The 27108-nt window shown below is 40.0% G+C and overlaps 1 protein-coding gene across 1 annotated transcript in view; it reads left to right on the top strand.

Moving 5' to 3' along the window:
• The window catches only part of ABI3BP (ABI family member 3 binding protein), a 166421-nt gene that overhangs the window by 99336 nt on the left and 39977 nt on the right, over positions 1-27108 (top strand). Inside the window, exons 21-33 of the mRNA XM_056858638.1 lie at positions 2022-2099; positions 6010-6090; positions 6679-6747; positions 9223-9264; positions 9845-9916; positions 10821-10868; positions 11811-11879; positions 13225-13272; positions 13778-13852; positions 17142-17216; positions 24030-24104; positions 25449-25523; positions 25945-26019. Of these exons, the coding sequence (XP_056714616.1) occupies positions 2022-2099; positions 6010-6090; positions 6679-6747; positions 9223-9264; positions 9845-9916; positions 10821-10868; positions 11811-11879; positions 13225-13272; positions 13778-13852; positions 17142-17216; positions 24030-24104; positions 25449-25523; positions 25945-26019 (882 nt within the window). The remainder of the gene's footprint in view (positions 1-2021; positions 2100-6009; positions 6091-6678; positions 6748-9222; positions 9265-9844; positions 9917-10820; positions 10869-11810; positions 11880-13224; positions 13273-13777; positions 13853-17141; positions 17217-24029; positions 24105-25448; positions 25524-25944; positions 26020-27108) is intronic.

Genomic DNA, 27108 nt, shown 5'->3' with positions numbered 1-27108 from the left:
ACACTGCACACAATTGTACTGCTCAAAGTTCAGTTTAAGAAACATCCTGAAGTGCTGCCATTGTCTTTCTTCTCTAAAAATGTGAAAGTAGTGTAAATGAAACTTTTAACTATTATAAATCACAAAATTTGGCTTTCATTCTTAAGGTTCACTGTCGGTGCAAGCTTAAATTTTCCATTGTTGCTTGTACTATAATTAATTTGTTTGAGCCAAGCTATAGGGTTCCAGCTATAAAAGAGGATGCCTACTTTCATTATCATTACATAACTGTTATTAGATCTCCCAGCATGTTTTTTACCTATAAAAGCTACCATTTTGGTGTCATAGTGATGAGAAGAGAGATTAATTCTCTACCCCAATGAATTTTTCCTATATGCCCCTGCCCCTTCACTGCAAACAGCCTTGTAGGAAAAGAAGACAAGCAGCCTGTCTTCTTGGGATGATGGTATTTTTCAGCTGGAAAAATGGTGCAGGGTAGAGGATTGAAACCCGTCCTTGCCCAGTACTGCAGCCCAAATCTGAATTAGTTCCCTCGTAGCTGTTCATTTAGGGGGAAAGCATTTTGGGAAATCCAGTCATGGACTTGCAACCAAATATGTAGTTTAATGCTCAATATTTTGTAAAATGGCAAATTCCAATTTAGATACATCTGATTAGGAAAATATCAGCAAAAAAGAAATATAGGAATATCTTTTGCAGCAAGCCCTGCTGAGTTATTTTTAAACATATTTGCAATCTATCATTTGTTTTTCCAAGCCAGTCAGGTGAAATATGAGGAGATAACTTAATTTGCAAGATCTGAGCAAGGCTGTCAAAGATAGGACATTTTGGAGGACATTAATTCATAGGGTCACCATGAGTCGGAAGCGACTTGACGGCACTTAACACACACACACACAACTTAATATAGCTTGTGAAGCAGGTTAGGTTGAAAGTTACTGGTTTGTCTAAGGCCACCAAGTGAACTTCATAGTAGAGTGAGCATATGAACTCATATTTCCCCAATACTACCCCAATTAACTCTAACCCATCTTCAGAGGGTAGTTGTGTTGATCTGCAGTAGAACAGCTAGATTTGAGTCCAGTAGCCCCTTTGAGACCAACAAGATTGGCCTTTTATGTACGGGTTGTTTCCGTTGGATATGCTGCTCTCTCAATGCACAGTATTTGCAATCGAATTCTCAAATAATTCTGCATAGGGGTCTGAAACTGATCACTTGCTGTGAAACTGACCAAATAAGCAGCCTGATAGTCATTTATGACTATTCCAGTGTTATATTACTAGTCCTGGATTCACAAAAAAAATGGTTTTCATGGCTATCCTAAAGAGGATGCATATTAGGGGAGGGCAGCAAATCAATCCGGCTCTGTTTAATCCAGCTGAGGTCTGAAACTGACGGACACTTGCTGTGAAACTGACCAAATAAGCAGCCACATAAGTTGTTTGTGATTGTTTCAGCATTCTCGCTAGTCGCAAACAAAAAAACCTGTTCGATCTGGCTGAGGTTTGAAATTGACCAACAGCCTCATAGTATTCCAGTTTCGAGGGGAGGTGTTGGATGAAAGGGAAAGACAAGTGGGAGGGAGAAGTGAGAATGGGTGTAGGGAGAAAAACCCAAACTGACAAATATGCACAGGACCAGCTTTCAATTTGGGATTGAGCCAGACTTTAAACTTGGGCTAAAACTGCATCCAGAAAATGTAGGGGAAACATGAGCGTAGAGAGCGAGGACTTCTAAAGGTCAGAGAAAACGTGCATAATGAAAACAAAGCCCTGAAGTAGTTGGGGGGTGACCACGGTGGAAACAGTCCATGCATAAAAGGCCATTTTCAAGGTACAAGCTTTTGAGAGTCAAAACTCACTTCATCAGATAGTAGCTTGAATCATATTTATGACAAAGTGGACACTCCAAAAATGATATGCCTTTAGAGAAGAACATGCTACATTCTTGGAATTTTAGGTCTACAGTCCTGAGCTGTGATTCTTCTTCATCTGTCTCAAGATAATATCCTTTACTTCAGCAGTTACCACCAAATTGGTTCCAGTTCCTATCACTACTAAAGTGTCTCACATTGCTGAATATCCAGTGACAACAATGGGTAATATCTTTTTCTTCAGTTAATTGTCACCACTCTGGTTCTTCTTTTTTATTTCTTCTCATCTACTACAAGGAAACATCACCAACTATGGGTGCATTTTATCCCACAATATTTGTCATTTGTGTTTTATTAGTCTTATAGTACTGAAGCTAATATTCTACCATCACATCATCCTTTACTTGTTTTTATAGGAATATGGTTCCAATGTATTGCTTGATAAATGTGAAACCATACAAAGAGTGATATATCTTAGTACTCCATGACACTAGGGTGACCAGGACTCTCGCTATGACCCATGATCCTCCACTGCTGCTCAGTGCAGTAGCCAAAGAAACTGGGCCAAAAAAGCAACATTGTAGTAACACTGTTTAGTCATGTGATATCACACATTACAGAGATGTTCTAGCAATCCCCCCAAACTCTCAGCATAGAGTTTGGGGGGGATTGTTAGAGTGTCCCCAGTGATACATGACATCACTTCTGGTTATGTGACTTGCAGTGACATTGCCACATTGCATGGCTTCACGTGACACTGTGCGATGCTCAGCCCCTCTCGCAGAAGTTCCAGGGAGGTTACAGGCTTCTGCTAATAATCCTACACAACACACAGTTACTTTTTAAGGTGCTTTCTTTGTTATGAGTAAAACGTATGACCACTAAAGCCTGCAGTCAGCCTGCGGCATAGCTGCCACAAATGACATAGGAAGGATCACGGACTGGCTGAGTGAGGCCTACACTCCTGCTGTCTGTTGAACCGCTGCCTGCTTACCTCTGCAGGCTAGAAGAAAACCACACCAGGGTACAGGGCCTGTAAATGTACACAGCACAGGGGCACTGTCTTATGTTCTCGATTCACCTTGTGGCACCGTTGCCAAAAATATTAGCCACGTTTATACTAAATCCAATTGTACAACTCCTAGTGAATGCAGAATAATTCAAACCAATGTACTGGAGTGGAGGGCCACATCTTATTGACAGTTTAACTATGTTAAACTATGGTGTAGACACAACAAGTTAGCGTCCTTGTCCCACAGTCCTGGCCACCTTTTTAAATTGCTCCAGCTGCCAAATCCTCGGTTCTATTTGTTTCTAGAATACGTGCATCCAAACCAACTGTAAGAATTTGTAAGCTGTGTCTATTAAATTATTGGTAATTCTCAAAATAAATAAGGACACACTGTTCTTATTGTATTTTCTTTCATACTAAATCATAAGCAACCTTCTTTTTATATAATATTTAACTAACACAAAACGGTCACAGAAGAATGCTCCAGAATCCAGGAATCTTCTATAATTAAGTTAAATGGTTGATGGGTTGAATCAACTGGTTATTCAAAGCAGACAGGCTAGAAATTTCTGTAGCATGGAGGTTTAACAGATGATATGCCTAGAAAAGTCTGAGTGAGCTGGATAGAATATTGAGTCCTATTGCTAGATAATCAGAGGGAGAGGAGTTGTAACAAAACCATTTTGTCCTGGTTCTCAAATAAAGAATCAGAGCTGGAAAAGACCTTGTCTGCTAAACTAGCTTTGAATAGGTAACATTTGACAAGCCTACTTGTTTATTTATATGCTGCCTTTCCACTGTACAGTGCAAGCAGTAGTATACAATCAATAAATATAAAAATATAAAATGTGTAACAAATAAGAGCATCCAGAACAAACAAAACAATAAAGCAATAAAAATAAACAGTAGAAAAAATCAAAATAAACAACTCAATTTCACAAAAGTAATATGGGACCATCGGACCATATATGGGATTATAAAACAGATAAAACTCGGGGCAAGAATTTAAAAGCCTTCAGTCTTTGCCCAGTACCAAAACATTTCAAGGGAATGTCAGATGGGAGGAGGGCATTCCAAAGCCAGGGAGCCACCAGTAGAAAGACCGTGTCTCTTATGCCAAGAATCTCTCCTAAGGCAGAGAGATGCCAGAGAGGGTTTGTGATGATGAACGTCAAGCCTGGACAAGATTACATAGGAGCAAGTAGTCCTAGGGCTGTGTAACCACAAAAAATTCAGAAAAATTTGGGTTCGGGTTTATTGGGCCTGAATTTGTTCAGTAAGCCCGAAATAAGCTGAATACCCATACCAGTAAATGAGTATTCGGCTTTATTTCCAGGTTTCCCAAAAAGATTCTATAGAGATAGATAGATAGATAGATAGATAGATAGATAGATAGATAGATAGATAGATAGATAGATAGATAGATAGATAGATAGATAGATAGATATTAGCCGCTCTGGGGATATGTTTTTCAAGGCAGAGTCACCAAATTTTTTGGTTAGCTGCAAGGGACTCTCCTTGCATGAACCCCAACGTTTGGTAAAGTTTGGGACAGGGAGTCTAATTTTATGGACCTCCGAAGGGTCACCTCCATTCTCCTTAGGAAAGAATGGAAAAGTTTACTATGCTTTTCTATGGAGGAGGCGGTTGACCTCTTCGGGACCCCATTAAATTGGACCCCCTGTCCCAAACTTTACCAAACATTGGGGTTCACGCAAGGAGAGCCCCTTGTAGCTACACTGTGAATTTGGTGACTTTAGCTTGAAAAATGCCCCTCCCTTGAGAATTTTTAAAATACTTACTTTTCATAGTCTGTAATGGCTGCATCCGCACCCAAGAATCGTGGGAAAACTCAGTTTCCCATGAATGCTTGCAACGGGAATGCCTGCACAAAGATATGGGTAGCAGTATAGAAAAGCATTGTAAACTTTACCATGCTTTCCTATGGAGAATGGGGGCAACCCCTTTAGGGGCCCATAAAACTGGACTCCCTGTCCCAAACTTTACTAAACTCTGGGGTTCATGTAAGAAGAGTCCCTTGCAGCTACACTGCAAATTTGGTGACTCTACCTTGAATAAATGCCTCCCTCAGAACTCATTAAAAATCCCCATAGGAAAAAGCCTGGGGAAAGCCTAAGCTTAAAAAAGCCGAATACCTATTCAGCTTTTTCGGTGATTGGCTATCTGGTTTAGGCTTGATTCCCAGTTTTAACATTTGGCTTAAATTAAATCCAAAAGAAGCCAAAAGGCCTTTTTCTGGCTTATTTTTGGTTCAGGTTTATTGATATGCCCTAAGTGGTCATTTAATTAAAGGTGCATCTATTTGACCATGAGCAGTAGGAGGTCTTTCTTTCCTGTGAAGATAAGAAGTCTCAGGTATGGAACTGGAGGAGAGGGTAAACATTTGAAAATTGAGATTTGAAGATGAACTGAGAGACTGAAGTTGGCCTTAGACACTGAAAGTGCTGAGAAGAGGTCTCTGAAGCTGAAGAAAGGTGGAAAAGGTTAGCTTAACATCTAGCATTCTCAGAAATAGGTAGACTCAAGAGAGATTTGGGCATGGGGGGAGAGAGTGGCACTTTCCAGTTGCCCTGTATCCACTGCATAACCATCTCTACATATTTCTTGTGTTAAAAAGGCATTTCACCATATTTCCTTTCCATTATTCCTTTCCCTTCATCTGTTCAATGTTTTCTACAACTAGTGGCAAAACTGCAAGTGACTATAGAGTCAACGTCAACATTTTGGTATGCATTAATGGTTTCTTCATATATCTTGATCCACAGCCAAGTTATAATGAATGCTTATGTCAGTTTAAACTAGTATTGTAACTTGAATGGCGATCAGCTACTAGTTAATTCAGCAAAAAAGGAACTCAAGGGAGTTTACTGATGTAGCTCATCCCTATCATATTTCAAATGGTGAACGGCATTCCACAATATGTAGATACTGCACTGAAACCAAAACCTGTTGCCTAATATCCTATATCAGAATGTTTTATTGTTTCTTGTTTTCAGATTATTTATTAAGGCATTCTTGATTCCAAGCACAATTTTGAGAGTTTGCTTTTTGTGTGTGTGTGTGTGATCATGAATTAATTTTGGGAACGGGTCTTTTTTTCAGCTTCTTCTGAACCAACTTCTATCCCTTCTCAGTCTAAAGAAACTGACTATATCATGCCAGAAGTGCCAGACAATAAACCTGGTAGAGTAACGTTTCAAAGCAAATTTTAAATTTTGTACTATAATCAGAAATAGGTCCATGATGCTGCAATGGTAAATTTTTGCGCATCAAATTTGAAAATTAACACTTTATGTATACATACATGCTACATTATTTTATTCGGTGATGGACTGGCCACTGTAGAAATGTGAAATGTGTACTTTTTTATACAATGCAATTTAGGATACTGCAGTCAGGCTAAAATTATGCCAGTTTAATGGTTCCTTGTGCTCTTGAAGCACATGTTGCTCATGCAAGCACAAGTGTTTCTCAGTTCATTTAATCAGAAGGACCAAGTATACAAGTCTGATTTTGTATGCAAATTGCTGTTTTTGCTCATTGATGTGAATTGGGCAGGCCTACTTCTGCAGAATCTTTATATGCAGTTTGGGACAGTGACGGGGCATAAAACAGTTAGTTTAATGAAGAAATAAATTGTATGAAGGATTGCCATTCTGTTTTTATTAGGCAGATTACTTCAAGCATGCATATTTTAAACATTCAGTCTACTTTAAGTCTTTAAGCATGGATTCGATAGCATTGAATGATTTGCTGATTTTCAACCCCCAGCTTCAACTGAAATAGACATCTTTTCTTCTAAACCATCTCCAGTCCCTGAACTCCCACTTACTAAATCTGGTAATTATGTATTTGTGCAAATGGGTCTAATGAAACTTTGCTGTTATTGCTAGAGATTGTTTCAGTAGTGGCTGGAAGGAAAGCAGTAAAAGGCCAGAGTGGCAACCCTTACCAGCAGAAGTCTGCTAGGGGCAGCTAAGGCCATACATATGAAGTGTTGCTGCCTATAGACCAGCAGTGTACCTGCATAGTTCTGCGTGAGCCGTCTTCTGCCTCAGGTGCCTCCAAAGACATCTGGCAGTAATGGCACAGGGTTTCCCTCTCTCTCAGTTGCCTCTCAGTTAGGGATGCTGCAAATTTCTCAGAGGGTCTGCTCAGACGGTTAACGACAACGTGCCTTGTTTAACACTCATGAGCAGACTGTCAGCATGTCAGGGATATGTTCAGATTGCATCCAGCAGCTAGAACAGCTGCTGAACAAGTTTATAAGCCTCTTGTTGGTCAGAAACTGACTCACAGCTGAACAGAAGATCGTTTGAGAGTCGGGTTCTTATCCACCAGCAAAATAGCTACACAGTGAAGGTGCAAAAGGGACCTCTTCCCTAACTCCAAGCTGGGCTGTGAGTGCTTCTAATCTTCTAATCTTTGTTTGCATTGCAAAAGGGAAAAAAGAGCTTGCTTCTCTTCCCTTCCTCCAATCTGGGCTTGGACAGAAGCAATGGTTTTAATGTCTGCCGAGTTTCCAGGATAGAAGATCAGAAGAACCCAATTTCCATCTGATCAGCTGATCCATCTGATTTTTCTCCCCCCTCCCAAAAAAACCCCCATGCTAATCTTGTGAACCGGGTTGGTTTCCCCACTCCTAAACATGAAGCTAGCTGGGTGACCTTGGGCGAGTCACAGCTCTCTTAGAGCTCTCTCATCCCCACCTACCTCACAGGGTGTCTGCTGTGGGGAAGGGAAGAGAAGGTGATTGTAAGCCAGTTTGATTCTTCCTTAAGTGGTAGAGAAAGTTGACATATTAAAAAACACACCACAACAACCAACTAACCTGGGACCTTCTGCATGCCAAGCAGATGCTCTACCGTGAGCCATGGCCCCTCACCAAGTTTCAAAGATATCTACACTGTGAATGGAAATACTTATAAACATAAATTGAAATAGGCAATTACTCTATAAATGCCAGAATAATATGGAAAAAGAGAATGAAGTTTGACTAAACAAATCCGAGGGGGCAGTAGCACATTTATCAGTAACAGAGATAATTCTTGCATCTTAATCCAGGCTACTGATTTGTAGACAATTTAATCATTTAATTTTTAGCTGAAAGCTTTAAATCTAATTTTCTCTACTTGCAGTTGGACCGTGTTATGTTTATACAGGTGTAAACAATAGTAGCCTGTTCAGAGATATTTATATAACTGTCTTTTTTTGCTAAAACTCAGTAGTTTTTCCAGTGGTCCAATAATTGCAACCCAGACTTAAATAGGATGATGCAATGCAGGCCATTTTGGTTTCTGTATTCCAGTCCTGAAACTTCTAACTGAAATATTTGAAAACATGACATGCATACTGTGATAAAATTTAAGCAAAAAAATGTAATTACACAGGAGAATTCTAGCGCCAACCATAGACCTTTGGCTGTCTATCTATAGCATAAAATTGGTACAACCTGGTCCATAACCAACCTTAATGTGGAAAGACTTTAGTTCAATAACTATCTATCGCATAAGAATATAAGAGAAGCCATGCTGGATCAGATCAAGGCCCATCAAGTCCAATAGTCTGCTCACGCAATGGCCAACCTCTAGGAAGCCCACAAACAGGATGATTGCAGCAGCATCCTGCCTGTGTTTCACAGCACCTAATATAATAGTCATATAATATAAAAGTCATATAACATATACCGTATTGCATTGCATTGCATTGCATTGCATTGCATTACATTACATTACATTACATTACATTACATTACATTATATTATATTATATTATATTATATTATATTATATTATATTATATTATATTATATTATATTATATTATATTATATTATGTATCACCTATGGAGACCATCTTGCTTATTGGGTAATTGTGGCTTAATGTTAAGTTCCTACAATGAGTGATTTGATTCATTTATTTACTTATATATTTAAAATATTTTTACCCTTTCCCAATGCTTAAAGGGACATAGAGCATAATTTTAAAAATACTCACATGTATACAATTTAAAACCTTTAGTTAAAAAACCAGAATAGCAACAGAAATGAAGACCTTCAGCTGTATAATAGCCAGATTTCTGCAAGACTCTCCAACCAGCTAGCTAGAGGGTTTCTCAACAGCACAGGCCTTTCACAAGTGCCCGAGTTTCCAAAGGGGTGAATGCACATGTACTTCCGAGAGGAAGTCATTCCATAATATTTGATTATGTTTTCGACAGTTCAAATGCTCCTAAGTCTTTGTATCAGATCCTATCGTTAAAACTACTGAAGGGCTTTTAATGATTCTTATAAATATGTTCTTTTCCCTCGTGCAGTCTTGGATCCAATTACGTTTAACAATGAACTTCCAATGATAGGTAATGACATTTTTCCAATGAACTGACTGATCTTTTTTGTTATCTCAGAAACCCATGCTGCATTTTCTTCTTCTGCAAGATCATCTAACATCATTCCATTTTTAAAAAATTAAAATACATCCTCTCTCTAGGTATATTCTCCATTTAGCACTGAAGACTCAACCATTTTTTCCACAGTATTGCTTATTTCTGATCTTGCACAGTGGTTCTGGCACCTCTGAGAATAGCTGCAAGAAGCCATGTTAGGCTGCAGTCTAGCCTTCTATGTTTATGATTCATTTTCATTTTTAAAGATGGGCTCCAGAAATTGCCATTAATCACAGTAATCCACTTTCACTGATCTTTCTTTCTTTCTTTCTTTCTTTCTTTCTTTCTTTCTTTCTTTCTTTCTTTCTTTCTTTCTTTCTTTTGTATGTATGGATGTATGGGTGTATGGGTGTATGGGTGTATGTATTTATTATCTTTTTGTGGCTGCCTTTGTTCCCCAGCATGATTTGGCTTCTTCACCTTCTGACCTGAAATGCCAAACTGTGGTTTATAAGTTTCTTAATAATTTATAGTCCTTTTTTCCGCCTTTCAGATCCAAAAGGCAAGCATCATCTTTTCAGCCCTAAAACGACAATTAGCCCTCATATGCTACCAACCAAACCTGGTAAATTTTCTGTTATTTAAAAATATATATATATTTTAATTCATAAAATTATAAAATAGACACAACTTAATTAATATGAATACTTAAAATTATGAAAACAATAAGAACGGATGGAAAGCTTTCAGCACAAACCACATTATTAATTATACTAATATCAACATTTTTTAAAGTACTGAAATACTGAAGTAATAACCAGTTTTGAGGATATATTTTTGGAGAGCATTTTTCTTTTTTTCCCTTTTTTTATTTATTTATTTATTTTTAATACTTCTAGCCCTCCCTCCCTCAGCCAAGGCCAGGCTCAGGGCGGGTTTTCTGTAGTCTTGTAATTCTGGGAGCGCTCCACGCCTCACCTGGAAATTGGCAACCTTATAAGAAATCTATGGGAGAATGGTTGTCATCCTAATTATCTGTTACAAGTCAGGCCGCCCATTCCTAAAGGGGGAGTAGATCTGCAGTGGCCGGGAGGGGCAGAACCATGCTGCCTCGTCAGAGACTTCCTGGCCACCATGGAGGAAAAAAAGGGATTTTAGAAATAAAAATAAAGAAAAAGGGGGGAAAGGGTGCATTGAAAATAGCAAGGCTGTGCCACCAAAAAAGGTGGTGCAGCCCCACTGCTGCTCAAGGGGGCATTCCTGGGCCAAAAGGGCTGTTGGAGCTGCCTAAAGGCAGCTCGACCCCAGGGGACGCCTCCCCCACATCGGCACATCTGTTCTCTTCCGGGATTATATTCCTGGAGTGGCTGTGCTGATGGCGGGGGATGGCGGAGCTCCATGGCTCCCGAACACCAGCGTGTTTGCCACCCCCCAGGATTGCAGCCTTTGTCATAAAAATATCCTTTCTTTTTAAGTACAATATGTTTGCCTTTTCTTTTTAAAAACGTATTTTTCTTGTTTTTATGCAGTCCTGAAAACTCCTGCATTTAGAACTCAGCCACCAAAGACAGAAATAGGTAATGATGTTTCAGTAAAATGCTTATTATATCATATCTTTACAGGCTTATTGTCGGTGTATTTTGTAGGTGAAATGCCAAGCATTCTGTTTTTGGAAGTGACTTCCGTTGATATCAATGCAATTTACAAATGGTCTGGATTCTGGGGTTTATGGAAAGAAATGTTGCATTTCTGCCATTCCCACGGGAACTTTCTGTGCTCCTCCAGTCATTCTTGAGAGTGGGGGACCTTTAAAAGGGCAGGGGAGTCAACAAAGGATTTATAGCCAGTGTGGTGTAGTGGTAAGAGTATCAAATTAGGATTTAAATTCTCAAGGTAAACCACTGTAAAATACAGATTTTTTTCAAGTTTCTCTTGCAGTTTCTTCATAGGATGTTGCACATCTAAGTTATTGAATCTTTCTTCTTTTTTAATGGACTCGATCCTATGATGTGTTTTTTCAGTTGAAGGTTGACTTCTCATATCTTCAGGGTCAAGCATATGTTACACTCATTGCTTGAATTGCAAAACTGGGCTTGCTTTGCCATCTTGAAGACCTCATGGACACAGAAAGGTGAACCACAGACAGAGTTTCCTCTGCTTTGCCTTCCTTCCTCAGTATTCATGCCCTAGCCATAGGATTTAGCAAGAATAACAAACATCAGAGTAGATTACATCTCCCTGTAGCAGATTTTGTTTCTCTTTGAAAGTCTTTGTCATTATTCCAAAGGCAGCCAGACCATTTTATCAACCCTATTAATCTCCTTTCAGAGTCTTTGTAAAAAAACAACCACCTCCCTCTTTTGTACACCTCTCTTTCATCTTTCTTACAATAACCATTTATGTTTTTCTCATAGAGCCACACACATGTTGCATCTATGGTGATTGCACCTGGTGCCAGGCCCAGATTTCTGAACAATGTCGCTATTTATAACTCATGTTCTTTATTTCTTTTCCAAAAGAGGAAGAAGACCATGACCCTTCAAAACCTAAAATTTTGTTCAGCCCTGATGTGCCTCAGACCAAGCCTGGTAAATACATCTTTGGTTTGTATGCATGCATTCATTCTAAAGTGTGTATCTCAGAACTGTTGCCTTTTACCTACTTTGGCATAGCTTCGAATGCACATGGTTATTTTTCCTGAAAATGTGGTGCCCTATTCAAGGGATTATAAAATGTAAAAACTGTAGATTATACTCCATGCAAGTCTCAGGTGTCTTTTATGCTCTCGTTTCAGTTATTGACTATTGTGCAGAACTTTTATTAATTTAAAAGACATTTATTATTTGTTGGGTGTACTAATGAAGTTGGCTAAATAATTTTAAAGTCAGATAAAGAAAACAAAAAAGCTTGCAGTATTAAATACATTGGTCTGATCATCATATTGCATCAAATGATGTCCATCTTTTAATTAACCTAATTGCTTGCTAATGAGTGCTGATGATTAGTTGATGCTTCTGGCTAAAGATGCTTGCATGATGGCTGTCGATGGCTGGAAGATGCTGCTTCAATGAACGCTAGTGGCTGGTGATGCTAGGACATAGCCCACGTGGGTATAAGGTGAAAAAGTATTTGGCGGTCACAGTGTAACCTTGGGGTCAGCAGCCTATGGTTCCAGAGCGAAATGTGGATCAGTGGGCAATCAAATATGGCACCTTTTAAAAATCCATTCTTTAAGTTAACATATATTAGAGGGGCAGGTGATTATTTGAATAACCAGTATGTGAAGGGGATGGCAGGCAGAGATTTTTAAGAGGTTGGAGGATTGGAATTCCATGTGGGCTGCTCTTTGACTTTCTAAAAAGACTGAGAAGTTCCCATCACAGATTTTTCAGCATTTCATCTAACTGGGTTCTCAAATGAATGGCAGTTACAAACTAGAAGGACCATCTCATATAAACCTGTGCAATCCTTTGTTTCATCTCAGCAGGAGTTTTTGTTCTGCTAAGCCTCACACTTTTCCAGCGTCTACCTCAGCTTTGTGGAATAGTTTGCCTGAATATGTCAGGCAGGATCTGATCCTATGCTCATATACATAGGCAAGCTTTTGAGGGCAGCTAAGTGATGCAGGTTGTTTTAACTGAGCTGGTGGGTCTGGTGGGTGACAGTCTGGTTTCCTGTGTTCCTTTCACTTTTGTTATTTAAAAGCGTTGCTTTTGCATGGCGTATTATTTGTTATTATGGGTTGGTGCTTCACTGTGTTTTTTAGCTTTCTGTGAGCCATTTTGTGTCCCTGTGGGGAGAACGGCAATATGAGTTTTCTACATACATTCTTTAATTAAATAAATGGAGAATATCTTTATTGTTTGCTTCACGGTGATTTACAAGATGGTTACTGATTATATTTGTTTTTATTTATTAACATTAATGGCACAGACCTTGAGGCAATTACCTTTAGACATGAACAACCAAAGTCAACAACAGGTAAAAACGAAACAGCTTTGTTGATTTGGGAAGAGTATGCATGGGGTAGTGTGAGAGATGACATATTTTCCTTGGAAAGCATAGTGAAGAATCCAAATCCCTGTGAAACTCCAGGATTGTAGACCCAGTTGTGTAATGCCGGCGGGGGGGGGGGGGGGCTTTGAGTTTTCTCAGACAGTACACTCCCTAGTCTCACTCTCATGGCAACAGCTTTTGAAACGCACACATGCTTATGAAACTTGGAAATTGATATTTTTATATGATTTTCTTTTTTCACACTTTAGTTTGAGACCGGGAACCCTGAGTAGCTGCTAATTTCATTACTGCCTTTAAAATAAACTGTATAGTACACCACTGATTCTCTCCTTTGAACATCTACCTCGCTATAATTGCTGTTGGTTGGTTTCTCATGGTTAATCATTTTTGCATTATTATTGTGGAACTGATATTTCTCTGTAAACTGGAATACCTTAATTAAAAAACCCTCACATTAAATTCCTTTCAGCTCCAAAAGAAACTCGCCGTGTGCCTGCTAGGCCTAAAACTTCTGCTAGTCCTGGTATAACATCAACCAAGCCTGGTAAGTGATTTACTGTTTTGAATTTCTAAACCATTTTTTCATCATGATGTCACCGTGCAACCCTTATCTAGGGTTGCCAGCCAAGGGCCAGGAACTTTTGGAAGCAGGGACGAGTGTCACATGGCATCATATGATATTTCATGACACCATAATATCAAGTTGTATCACTTAACTGGAAGTGATGTCACACATCACCAAAGATGCTGTAGTGATTTCCCCAAACTCTATGCTTTTACCATAGAGTTTTGGGGATTGCTAAAACATCAGCTCAATTTCTCCTTCTGCTGCACCGGGCATCAGCCTGGGGCAGGGCAAGTGGTCCCTCTACCCTTACCTTTTTCTCCAAGCCAGCAAGCAACCAAGGGGGCTTTGTGTATGTGAGGTGTCCCAAACCCCTTTTGTGAAACACTTCCCATCCCCAGTCCCCCTGTGAATGAGCTTCCAGGCATTTTTCTTTTGAACAGCAATCTCAACAGGCCCTGACATGGATAAGGGCTATGGCCTAGAGAGGTGCATAAACCTTCCTTCCTGTGCCCTTTTCCTAATCTGAAATGGGCCTGTGAAGCTGCTAGTTGTCCTGTTAGCATATTCATATCAGGGCCTGTATAGTTTCCCTAGTAGGTTAAATAACAAGGCCATTTTCAGCTGTAAAAATGGTGCAAGAAGGAAGCTTAGTTCTCCACTTCCCATATCAGGGTCTCTTTCTGAAGAGACCCTGTTTGCTTGATTGATAAAGAGGGGGGGGGAAGCTTAGGAACTCCTGGAACTCCCAGCATTTTATGTCGTTTGGCCCTGATTTTCTCCCTTCCCTCTGTTTTAGGGTTGCCAAGTCCCTCTTCGCAACTGGAGGGAGGTTTTTTGGGTGGAGCCTGAGGTGGAAAGGGTTTGGGGGAGGGGAGGGACTTCAATGCCATAGAGTCCAGTTGCCAAAGCTGCCATTTTCTCCAGGTGAACTGATCTCTATCAGCCGGAGATCAGTTGTAATAGCAGAAGATCTCCAACTAGTACCTGGAGGTTGGCAACCCTACTCTGTTTATACATTTGTGTGTTTGTGTGTGTATTCTGGAGATTGTAACACTTCACACATCATATGAAGTAGGCTTTGGCTCATGTGAGTTTTTTCCACAGTAAGTTTAAGGTATCACCAAGATGTTGTTGTTTTATATCCTTAAAGTTGTCAACCTCCAGGTGGGGCCTGGAGAGCTCCCAGAATTACAACTGATCTCCAGACTACAAGGATCAGGGACCTGGAAAAGTAGTAGCTTTGGAGGGCGGAGTCTATGGCATGATACCTGCTGAGGTCCCTCCCATCCCCAAGCCCTGCCCTCCCCCATTTCCACCCCCAATCTCCAGGAATTCCCCAACCTGGAAATGGCAACCCTATACTGTCTTTATCTGTTGAGAATATACAATAAACACACCGACTGAATTTAGAAGAAAGTGATGACTCACTACATAGCAACCAGAACAATGTTTTCCTTTTCTAGCTACATGTTTGGCTAACTGAGCAGGCCATTTTTCTCTTGATGCCTTATGTAAAAGACATTTCCATATATGTGTTAGGACTTCTAGTTTGTTCAAATTAATCAGGCCTTTTCTATTTTTAAGACCTAGTCAATGTCATTGACCCAGCATTGCAAAGTTTTCATCTGATTGAAATTTGTACAAAGTTATACTCCCAACGAATTGGATGGCAGCCATTGTCAAGTAATTGCTTCTCTTTATATAAAATACAGAATAGTTATGCAGTAACATTCCCTAGTAAAAGAATACTCCAGTGTGCTTAACTCCAGTTAAATAAATGGGTTTAATCAAATTTGCCTCTTAGGTTCTATCTATCTATCTGTCTGTCTGTCTATCTATCAACCCTCATACAGCTATAGCCTTGGGCAGAAAATAAAGGAATAAAAATGCCCTACTTAGTGTTATTCTTGTGGTATTTAATTATTGCCCCTATAATTGTTGCCACAGACAGTCACAGAATCATTTGTATCTGATAATAGCCACGTCACCAGCACCCTCGTACTGCCAGATGCCTCGTTGGACATTTCCATATTTTTAAATAAAGGAGTGATTAAACTGGCCCTCAGCTCATTAAATATAGAACTCTCCATGATCATATGTTTGATAGTTAGATTGCGGCAAGTATGGTTTGGCTCACAACTACATCAAAACTAACATTTTGACTCGGATGCAGACTACTGCAAAGAGAGATCTATTTATGGAATGGCGCTCTCCCACCATTCTTCCAAATCCAGCCCTTCTGCCATTTGAAAATCTGCTCCTGACCTTTTGAATTGGTGCAGTGGGAAATGCAGCTGGAGTGAGGAATATGCAAAAGAGGTCAGAGGCTTTGCTATGCGAAGTACTTTGATCTCAGATGTTATTCTACATATAGTATCAATAAATGCTTGATCTAAAGCATTGTAATTATGCCAATAAAGGTATGTGTATGTGCACGTGAATAAATGCTTGCTTTATTTTCAAAGGTTATCTCTGAGTTTTTCTTTTAAGACCATAACACTTATAATTATTTTTTCAGCACATAAAACCTTTCAGATTGAATATTTATGAATACGCATTCTTTGCTTAGAAAACAAATTTTAATACTTCTGATTTGTTCTTATGTGGCCACATTAAGTAATGCAATTTCTGCACATCATGTTCCCTGGCAAGAGTTTTGCAAAGATAACTGTTAAAGACAAAGCCAACATGTCTTCACTTGCTAAACATTCGTAGAGTGGTATGTTTGCCGCAATGATTATTTAAGGAAGTTTGAACTAGTGGGGAAATGGGGCATGCCCCCAGTACAAAGCCCACCTCCCTCATCAGGAGACCCAATCAGGGACCTCTAATGTAATGTGTAGTTTGACCTCCAGTCTGTAGTGGTTGAAGCCAAGCAGGTGCTATCAACTCAGGCCTTCATGGTGCAAACAATCTTTCAGTTCAGATTGTAGCAGCTGTCTTTTCACTTCCAGATAAACATCTCCAGCCTACCATGTAAAGTAAAAGACCTGATCTTCACTGGAGGGTGACTTTATATGGCATACTAATTCCTATAGCAGGCTGCAGCCTTTCTTTGCAAGCAGACCCATCTAAGAAGCAGAGCTCCAGCCTTGTTTCCCCCAGCGGATCTCTGTACAAATAAAGGCTGCATCCTGCCACATGAAGTGGCAGTCTGGAAATATGAGTCACAGGAACTTACTGGGACCCAGAGGGACAATCTCGTCCCAGGAAATAATAAGCTGATGTGACAGCTAAACCCATTTTTGTTGTTGCTTTCTTTCAGGTCCAAAGGGAAGCCGACGTGTTATACCCAGGCCTAAAACATCACCCAGTCCAAATGTAACTCAAACAAAACCAGGTAGATATATCAGTATGAGGGATTTCTTTTAAATCAGAGTGTGTCTAATGATCAGTGCCATTTCTCCATTAGTAGTTTGTTGCTTACTCATATGGTATCATCGTGGTAACTCTGTCGTGTATTTTCGGTATAATGTCAAAGGCTCATACATCTTGCCTGTTCAGAATTAAATCAATGGGTCTAAAGAATGCTGAATCAGCTATGCCTCACAGTGCAATCCTGAAGAGGGTCAGTTGCGCAGCGGCCAGGGTTGGCACAGCTACCGCACAGCCGAGCTCCCTCCTTATTAAAGCATCTCACTTTTCAGAACATACATATATAAGGAAGCTTTTTTATATAAATAAAAATATTTCCTGGTGAGGGATAAAACTATGTTGAATCTCAGTGGAACAAATTTACATTCTGTGAAGTCTGGAATTCTATATAATGTCACTTTTCCCACTGTATAATAGGCAAAAGAGGGCATTTATGAATCCTTCTTCTTTAAAAGAAATATCTCTTTCAATTAAGGTTGCCAGTATCAAATTGGGAAACACCTGGAGATTTTTGTGGTAGAGCCTAATGAGGGCAGGGTTTGGGGAGGGGGAGGGATTTCAATGTCATAGAGTCCAATTGCCAAAGCGGCCATTTTCTCCAGGTAAACTGATCTCTATTGACTGGAACTCAGTTGTAATAGCGGGAGATCTCCAGCTAGTACCTGGAGGTTGGCAACCCTATCTATTTTGGCTTTTTATTTTAATGCTCTAACTTTTGTGCTATAGCGCTAGACCAATATAGCAATTCAGTGCTATATTGCCAGCAATATCTCTATCGGCTTCAATACATATTCACTGCTGCTATTGACCTAAGTAAGACACCCTTAAAAAAAATCTTTCATAATACAATTGTTGGAGTGAAGCCCTAGCTTCATGAACTAAATTCTTCCCTCCAATGGGTTTAATGTAGTTCTTATTAACTGAACAATGTGCCAGTCCCCTTGTATTCATTGCATAGTACCAACTACAAAGGTATGTATTCTTAAACCGTAAAGATCTGGGCAATTAGGTGTGCATTGCATCAAAGCCACCTTCCAAACTCCACACTGTGGGTGGGATCCAAAGAACAGCAAGCACATCTCTGCCAGCAAAATGGATGTTCCTACCTCCCCTGACCCACTGCAGCCCTTCTGCCCACAAAAATTGTTCCTGGGAGCCAGGGGACACTTGAGGAATGGGATGGGGTGCAATGCAGGCATTTGAAGTGGGAGGAATTGGCAGAAATCAGTCCCCCTCCTTGCACAAGCAGAAGAGACCTTCTATATGTGGAAGCAGGAATTTGGATCCAGTCCAACCTTGAGGACCACTTAAGGGTAGGGTTGCCAACCTCCAGGTGGTGGCTGGAGATCTCCCACTATTACAACTGCTCTCCAACCGATAGAGATCCATTCACCTGGAGAAAATGGCCACTTTGGCAATTGGACTCTATGACATTGAAGTCCCTCCCCTCTCCAAACACTGCCCTCTTCAGGCTCTGCCCCCACAATCTCCAGGTATTTCCCAACTCAGAGCTGGCAACCCTATTTAAGGGGCTTGAGAATGTCAGGGCACATAAAGAAGGAGAGTTGGTTTTTATACCCTGCTTTTTCTCTACCTTTAAGGAGTCTCAAAGTGGCTTACAATCACCTTCCCTTCCCCTCCTCACAACAGACACTTTGTGAGGTAGGTGTGGCTGAGAGATTTCAGAGAGAACTGTGACTAGCCCAAGGCTTCATGTGTAGGAGTGGGGTAACAACCCTTGTTTACCAGATTAGAGTCCACTGCTCTTAACCACTACACTACGCTGGCTCTCATAAAGGGTGAAGCTGCATATTATTTTTAGTTCCATGGCCATTTTAAATGCTTTTCTCTTTCTTTTCTAAAATATAGGTATTAGGTCTGCTTTTTTGTAGCGTGAAAAACACCACTTCCAGGCTGCTTTTACCTCCATCTGGGGAAAATTACAGGCACCTATTTTTTCCCCTCATGTACGGATAAAAGCAGCTGAAGTCTTGTATTTTTCAGTACTTGCTTATCTTACTCAAAGGTCTTGAACAGATCGAGATCCAACTGCAGCTACATATTTAGCAACTGCTAAGGTTGTTTTCCGATCCTTATCTACAACGAAAAACTGGACGATTTTTTGAGATGGTAAATTCGCATAACGAATTAAGAGGGAGGACAAATACATTTCTCTCAAATCAAACCAGATTTCACACCCCAATAAAATATGTTCGAAGGTCTCAAGCTGACCAGATCCACATTTTCCAACTCTGTCCAAATATGCTATACCTGTGACTCGGCCTTCCAGTATGGCTGAGGGAAAAGAATTTAATTCTTCTAAAACGCAGGATTGTTAGGTCCTTTAAGTAGCTCAATATCATAACAGAACTCCAAAGAAAGCTGGTGAATGCACATGTCATGCCCTCAATAAAGAACTTGTTCTAACCAAATTAATTACTAAGGGGTTTATTTGTTTTATGATGTCCATATCTTTGTCCTCACATCCTAACCACTGGAGTCTATCTTTAATCTTTCATGATCACCTTCCAGGGCCTCATATAAGGGTCTTTCTCAATAAGCTTCAAAATCCTTTTCCTCACACTGGAGATTTTTTGCTTTAATTTAAATGCCAAGATCCATGCATGAGCTTCCAATGAATTCTGGGCCAATTCAGCTCTAAGAGCAATACCTGAAACACAGCTTAGTACACAGCAGATCTTGCGGATAAACTGTAGCAGAGGTTAATTGAATTATTCATCCACCGCCTCTGTCAAGACCCCAATTACATACAACAAATGGGATACTAACTGTATTTTTTCATTATGAAAACAACACAAACAGGTTTTTTAAAAGTCTACCCTAGCACTATTCTCCTCCTTCAAAAAGAAACCCCAGTGGCTATACCTGGAGAAGAAGAAAATATATTTTCAAATGCTCAGGGAACTAAACATATAGCATATAGTTATGCTATGATCAGGTAATATTTATGACTAAGTATGTCTGTGTGCCATTCCACTGACATGCATTCTCTAAAAATCTTTTGGAGTCAATGGCTTGAATCCATCCTAAAATGTCCATAGATGAAAGGATTTCTACCTGTAGCTCATGACTTCCACACTTCCCCCTTCCCACTGCAGCCCAAAATGCCCCCTTAATGCTGGGTGGATAAGGAACCCCCAAGGAATAACTTGAAGGGGTTATAAGTCTGTTGTGGTAAGGGAGAATCAGTGGAAAATTTGCCCCCTACATATGCGCAAGTTTTAGATGGGATTCAACTGATTTATTTGAAACTGTTATGTATTTAAAATATTATGAAATAAAAGTGTGTGTCCCTTTGTGTTAAGAACAATTATTCTGGCCAGAATTCAAAAAACCATGAAACTAATTTTATAAGCCCAAGGAGACCATAGACTTGTTTTTTCAAGCAGTATGGATGGTCCAGGCTAGCCTGATCTCGTCAGATCTCAGAAGCTAAGCAGGGTCAGCCCTATTTGGCATTTGGATGGGAGACCACCAAGGAATACCAGGGTTGCTGTACAGAGGAAGGCACTGGCAAACCACCTCTGTTAGTCTCTTGCCATGAAAACCCTAAAAAAGGGGTCGGCATAAGTCGGCTGCGACTTGACGGCACTTTACACACACACAAACCTCCCCTGCCTTGTGACAAACTACTGTTGAAACACAGTACTTTTGAGTGCAGGCTGTAACTTGGCCTGGAGAGTGCAGTACGCTATTCAAAGGGGGGAAAGTAAAAAATTCCTCTGGACTAGCGTAAACTCCTTGTATGAGGCTAAGTAGTTTTTTGGATCCTTCTATGATTATTATTCTTTGTGTATTTTCATTTTTTTACATCTCAGAAGCACACTGTTTTTTACAAATACATTATAGACCATGGGCTTCATTTCCCCTTCACATTCCTATTTTGTAAACTATAGGTTCTTATTCCCTCAGTCATTTGCTCATTTGCATCATTTTTCTCTGCCTTCTTTCTAATGCTTGACATTGCAGTTGTGTGGCCAGATCTCCAGCCACACATCAGTCAGCCCCCAAAGGATAGGGTTGCCAGCCTCCAGGAACTAGCTGGAGATCGCCTGCTATTACAACTGATGTCCAGCCGACAGAGATCAGTTCACCTGGAGAAAATTGGCACTTTGGCAATTGGACTCTATAGTATTAAAGTCCCTCCCTTTCCCAAACCCTCCCCTTCCCAGACCTCCTCCCCAAAAACTTCCCACCGGTGGCGAAGAGGGACCTGGCAACCCTACCAAAGGATATTATTGCTGTTGTTCTCATTAGTATCCATTGTCATCATTCAATGTACTTTATATACTTTCACAATCAGTTCTTTTTTCTTGCAGATATTTAAATTTGAGCGCCAATATTAGTTCCATTCATAGATTAAAATTCCTACATTAATCAATGGAAAACTGAGATTTTTCAGATAGCTTCTGAAAAGGAACCTTGCAGACGTTTAAGAATTTCTTGACTATATAAAATATGTGAATGTGTTTAAGTGCTCACGCACATACAGGATAATCCAGAAGGCAGCAACATGTATCCAACAATGCAGTTCCTTTGGCGGAGAGGCATTTCTGCTTGCAGAAGAGGGGAAGCAGTTTTCACTGATATCCTATCCCTCTGGAGTCTCTCACTTTCTTTGCTTCCTATGGTCTTCTGAGGTCCTTCAGACCCCTGGGAACAACATTTTAGAAGAGTCAGTAGATTAGAGCAGGAGAAGAAAGCAGAAAAATCCTGCCTGTAAATGGTGAATACATGTTATAATTTTTAAAAATTTATAAAAATATATGTTATATACATACGTGCATTGTGCAGGGGTTTGGACTAAATGACCCTGGAGGTCCCTTCCAACTCTGTGATTCTATGATTGTTTGTTTGATTGAATTATTGTATATATTCTTTATTTTAAATGTTGAAATGTTTTAACATTCGATGTTCACTGCCATGGGAACCCTATATGGATGGGAAGGTGGCACAGAAATGTTTTAAATAAAATATTCTTGGAATTTTTTTAAAAAAAGCTTTTGACAGGACATTTGATGATGCATTCACAGACTATATATAGTAAGTGGTGGGGAGCTGGGGGTGAGAATGAGACTGCATCTGTTTGGATAACTTTTGAAAACACGTATTTAATGCCATTATTCATTCAGGTGTTATTTATTAATCAATCCTAACATGATTTAAGGATTTAATTTCTTCAACACACCGATAACTTTTAATGTATGGATATATATTTTACTTTTTGAAAATGGAATAAAACTGTCAGCGAAAGAGATTTTGCTGTCTTACATATGTGAGAATAGTGCTTTGGAATCCGAGTACCTTCTTTAGTTGATGTACAACAAATAAGTTTAATTATTTTTCTCCACCCATTTCATGATTTCTTTCCATTCTTTCCAACTGAAATTATATCATTCTCTCAAGATCCTATCACATCCATGACACCTCATAGCCTTGAATGGGAAAAGGCAACACTGGATCATACTGTTTACTCAAGGTCATGCTTCTCTTTTGATTCTCTCAGGAAAAGGAATTCCAAAGAGAAGCTTGTGTCAGAGCATTACTAATAACCATTCTCTCTTTCCATACACTCAACTGCCCTTTTGATGCAAAATACGCAGTGATTGCTACTCTTTGCATGGTGAAATCATAAATGTAGCAGCATTTCTACAGTGGTCCCAATCTTTGAGTTCAATGGAGACAGGATTAATTTTACATCAGTCCCATTTCCGTATGAAAATATGAGTTATTCTTTTTTTTTTTTTAAGGAAAGAAAAAGACACACACATCACGATTGGCCTTGGCTATATGAACAAATTAACTTACTTGAATGTGATGTACTTCATAGGAATAGCCTTCACAGAGTTACAGATGCATCATTTTGAGGTGCAGGGATTATGAAAAACCTGTTTACATGTAGAGTCCAGTACAGATTTGGTTTCTGGCATGCTACTTACTATAAATCTCCTGAAATATGGTTGGAACTGCAGTGTAGAAAACATTTCTGGGTTGTGAACTCTGTACCAAACCCTTAGTTGGTCATTGGCACAAGCTCCGGCTGCCTTTGAATGCATTTACAAAAGTTGTAAGCAAGCTACCTCAACTAAGACCTAGGTAACAAGGAGTTATATACTACATGTTTGCTGCTTGCAGAGGAAGATCTTTCCACTTTTCCCCTTCCCTCAGTAGCAATGAAAATTAGGCTGAGGCTCAGGTAGGGTTGCCAACCTCCAGGTGGTGGAGATCTCCCGCTATTACAACTCATCTCCAGGTGACAGAGATCAGTTCCCCTCGAGAAAATGGCCGCTTTGGCAACTGAACTCTATGGCATTGAAGTCCCTCCCCTCTCTAAACCCCACCCCCTCAGGCTCCACCCTCAAAATCTCCAGGTATTTCCCAACCCGGAGCTGGCAACCCTAGGCTCAGGGGACCCTTGCCTGCTCCCTTCTTGCACAAACAGAAATATTGTATTATACCTGGACTATCTTCTCTACCAACCAAACTATAAAACAATTCTTTCCTTTCTTTTTCACATCTGTCTTCTGCCTTTCTTTTCCATTAATTGACAATACTGGTTTTTGGAATGTTCATAATCAACATGACTTCCCCCCCACTCCCAAAAAAGTTAACTGTTGTCTTCCTTCTTGGACATTTCCATAGTTAGCTTTGGGAATAGTTTTAACATGCTTTGTTTTCACTTTGCTTCTCTGCAGGCAGAAGGACAAAATATGTTATTGAGGGTTATAATCCAGGTTTACATTTTTTTTAATTTCAGCTTCAGCAGTGGAACACTTCATTCCTAATAAATCAAAACCATCCACCAAGCCAAGAATTCTAGAGACCAAACCTGGTAATTGAGTCACTTTTGTAATTCTATATGTTCATATAATTATATTGTTAGCCAAACCTCACTTTCTATATTTTGAGAGGCAAATAGCCAAATTCTTCCTGGTTATGCCGGAGTAGCTACAGTCAGAAGAAGAAAATATCATATTGCCACCCATGTCTTCTGTGGAAACCATTATTCTGTTGCCAGATGTAGCAAAAAACCTTGAGCTGAGAAGATAGAATGTCAGAGAATATAATATAGTCACAGCTTACTTCTTCTTGCAAATATATCTAATACATTAGCTGTCAATAGGGTTGCCAGGTACTAGCTGGAGATCTCCTGCTATTACAACTGATCTCCAGCCGATAGAGATCCGTTCACCTGGAGAAAATGGCCGCTTTGGCAATTGGACTCTATGGCATTGAAGTCCCTTCCCTCCCAAAACCCCACCCTCCTCAGGCTCCACCCCAAAAGTCTCCAGGTATTTCCCAACCCAGAGCTGGCAACCCTAGATGTCAAACACCAGAAGTGACAGAAATTACAGTGATAAATTCATGTCTTTTTGCTTTTCGTTCCAATTTTAGTATATGTGCTGCCAAAGCGAGCACTCTTTTTGCTTTTATAAATAGGGTGCCAGCCTCCAGGTGGTGGCTGGAGATCTCCCGCTATTACAACTGACCTCCAGGCAACAGAGTTCAGTTCCCCTGGAGAAAATGGCCACTTTGGCAATTAGACTCAATGGCATTGAAGTCCCTCCCCTCTCCAAACCCCGCCTTCCTTAGGCTCCAGCCCCAAAATCTCCAGGTATTTCCCAACTCAGAGCTGGCAACTCTATTTATAAATGATGCCTTCACCTTATTTTAAGAGCTACTGCTGCTTAGAATAAGATATTGAGCTAGCAGTCTGTGAAAGCTACCTTGTATTCTTAGGGCCTTTCCACAATTATTAGACTTGATTTCTGAATAACCATACAATTCAGACAGAGTATGTGTAATTTTTTACAATCACGACTGTACAGATCTCTCTTTTATCTTCTCACAGGAAAGCTGTATATGTAAAAAAACAAGTGTTTATACATATATGGGCCTATGTGCAAGATCTCAGCAGAACCTGCTATTTTTTTCAGAGTTCTTCATCTCCCGTTGTCAACCTCATATAACATTGAGGCTACTAAAAGTTAAAAGAGAGATCTTATCAAATATTTTGCCAACCTATAATTTTTGTTTTAGTGTGCTTTTCCTTTTTCAGCAATATTCCTCGTAGATACCATATTCCAACATAATGATCCACTATCTCAGAGTCACTATAGCTTATATTACCTTTATTTCAGCTATGTAAAGATGCTTACATTTTTCCTCCCAACAGCATTATATCAAACAACCTCACAACCACTTACAATCAAACCTACTATGTCTTCTGAACGCCTCAAGACAACTATGGGTAACAACTTCCTTGGTGGAGTTCACTGTTTATTTGACCTGCTGAATCAATTTTTTAAAATCTTGTTTTATGCTGTGACGTTCCATAACTTCATTCACTGTTTCCATGCTGTTTTCCCCCATTCTGATCTCTTATAGCTGCCTTAGAAATGGTTTCTCTGAAGCACGTATTCTACACTATCACTGATGTGTCTCTGTCTTTCAAACATAAGGTGTTCCTGTCCTCAGAACTTGACCACTATTAGTCATTGTGAATCATTTCATTCTTGTTTGATTTTCCAAGCACTATTATCAGCTGTCAGAAACATACAGAATCATTGTCTTTGCTTGATGCTTTTAAAGCATGCACTCTCCTTGAGCTAAACATGGCATGAATCTGTGATTGCTAAAGAATACAATAATAACCCTGCTCTTTTTTCCAGCTCCAAAAGAAACAAAGTTCATTCCTTCCAAACCCAAAACATCTGGGAAACCAGAAATATCACAGGCTAAACCTGGTAATTACATTCTTTGTACACATTCTGCATAGGTAGAGTTTTAGCAGGCTTTGAAAATGGTCTGGCAGTACTTTTAGATATATATTCTATTTTAGTTTCTATCAGATGCGGTCACACCTGTGGTATCTCTAAGTATACTACTAACACCTTTTTGATGTTTTGTATATACTGAATCATAATAGACTTTATTGAATTAGGGAATTTTAAAAGCAAGGTATAAACTGCTGCTATTTCCAGTAATTTCTAGTTTTTCACCTCTAAAATCCAGCAGTTTTATATCACAACTTTCCATTGTTGTAGGAGCCTTCTTGACTCAGCCTTCCATCCTTCTGAGGTCGGTGAAATGAGTACCCAGCTTGCTGGGGGTAAAGGGAAGATGACTGGGGAAGGCACTGGCAAACCACCCCGCAAACAAAGTCTGTCTTGGAAACGTCAGGATGTGTCGTTACCCCATGGGTCAGGAATGACCCGGTGCTTGCACAGGGGACCTTTACCTTTAGCTTCTGAGCCTTCTGAGCCAATGAATTTCAATGCATGGCATGAAATAGCAGGATTCCCCTTTTCTCTTAAATATGACAAATGGATCCATGGGTACATTTTAAAATGTACCACTGGAGTACATTTTAAGGGCTTTTCCAAACATGACAAATGCTATAACACAGTAACATTGTCATGACCTACTAGTTCCTCTGAATACCCAGCTGGTCCTTTTCATTATAAAAATATAAGGGGGAAGGTACGGAGGACTTTTGTCCAGATTGCCTGTGAATGAATTGGGAAGGGAAACTGCAAGATGGCTGAGCATGACAGGAATTCATGACTCGAATGGACTTTGTTGCTGCTGCAAATGGATGCAACATGGAAAATCATTTCCATGTAGATGCAGTCTGCAGCTGCTGCAGCTGCCATTTTAGAAGCCACAAAAGCCTCTGCCTAGGGTTGCCAGGTGCCCACTGGTGGCAGGCAAACCCCCGGCAATTTGCCCCTCTGCCCTCCGACCACCTGAGGGTCGGCAGGCAAACGTGCACACGCTCATCACTTCTGGTTCTAAACCAGAAGTTCCGCCTCGCGAGGGGCCTTATTCCTCTT

The sequence above is a fragment of the Euleptes europaea genome, chromosome 12, assembly GCF_029931775.1.
Source record: "Euleptes europaea isolate rEulEur1 chromosome 12, rEulEur1.hap1, whole genome shotgun sequence".
Lineage (NCBI taxonomy): Eukaryota > Metazoa > Chordata > Lepidosauria > Squamata > Sphaerodactylidae > Euleptes > Euleptes europaea.
The sequence above is the reverse complement of the archived record's forward strand: the minus strand, read 5'-3'. Positions and strand labels throughout refer to the sequence as shown.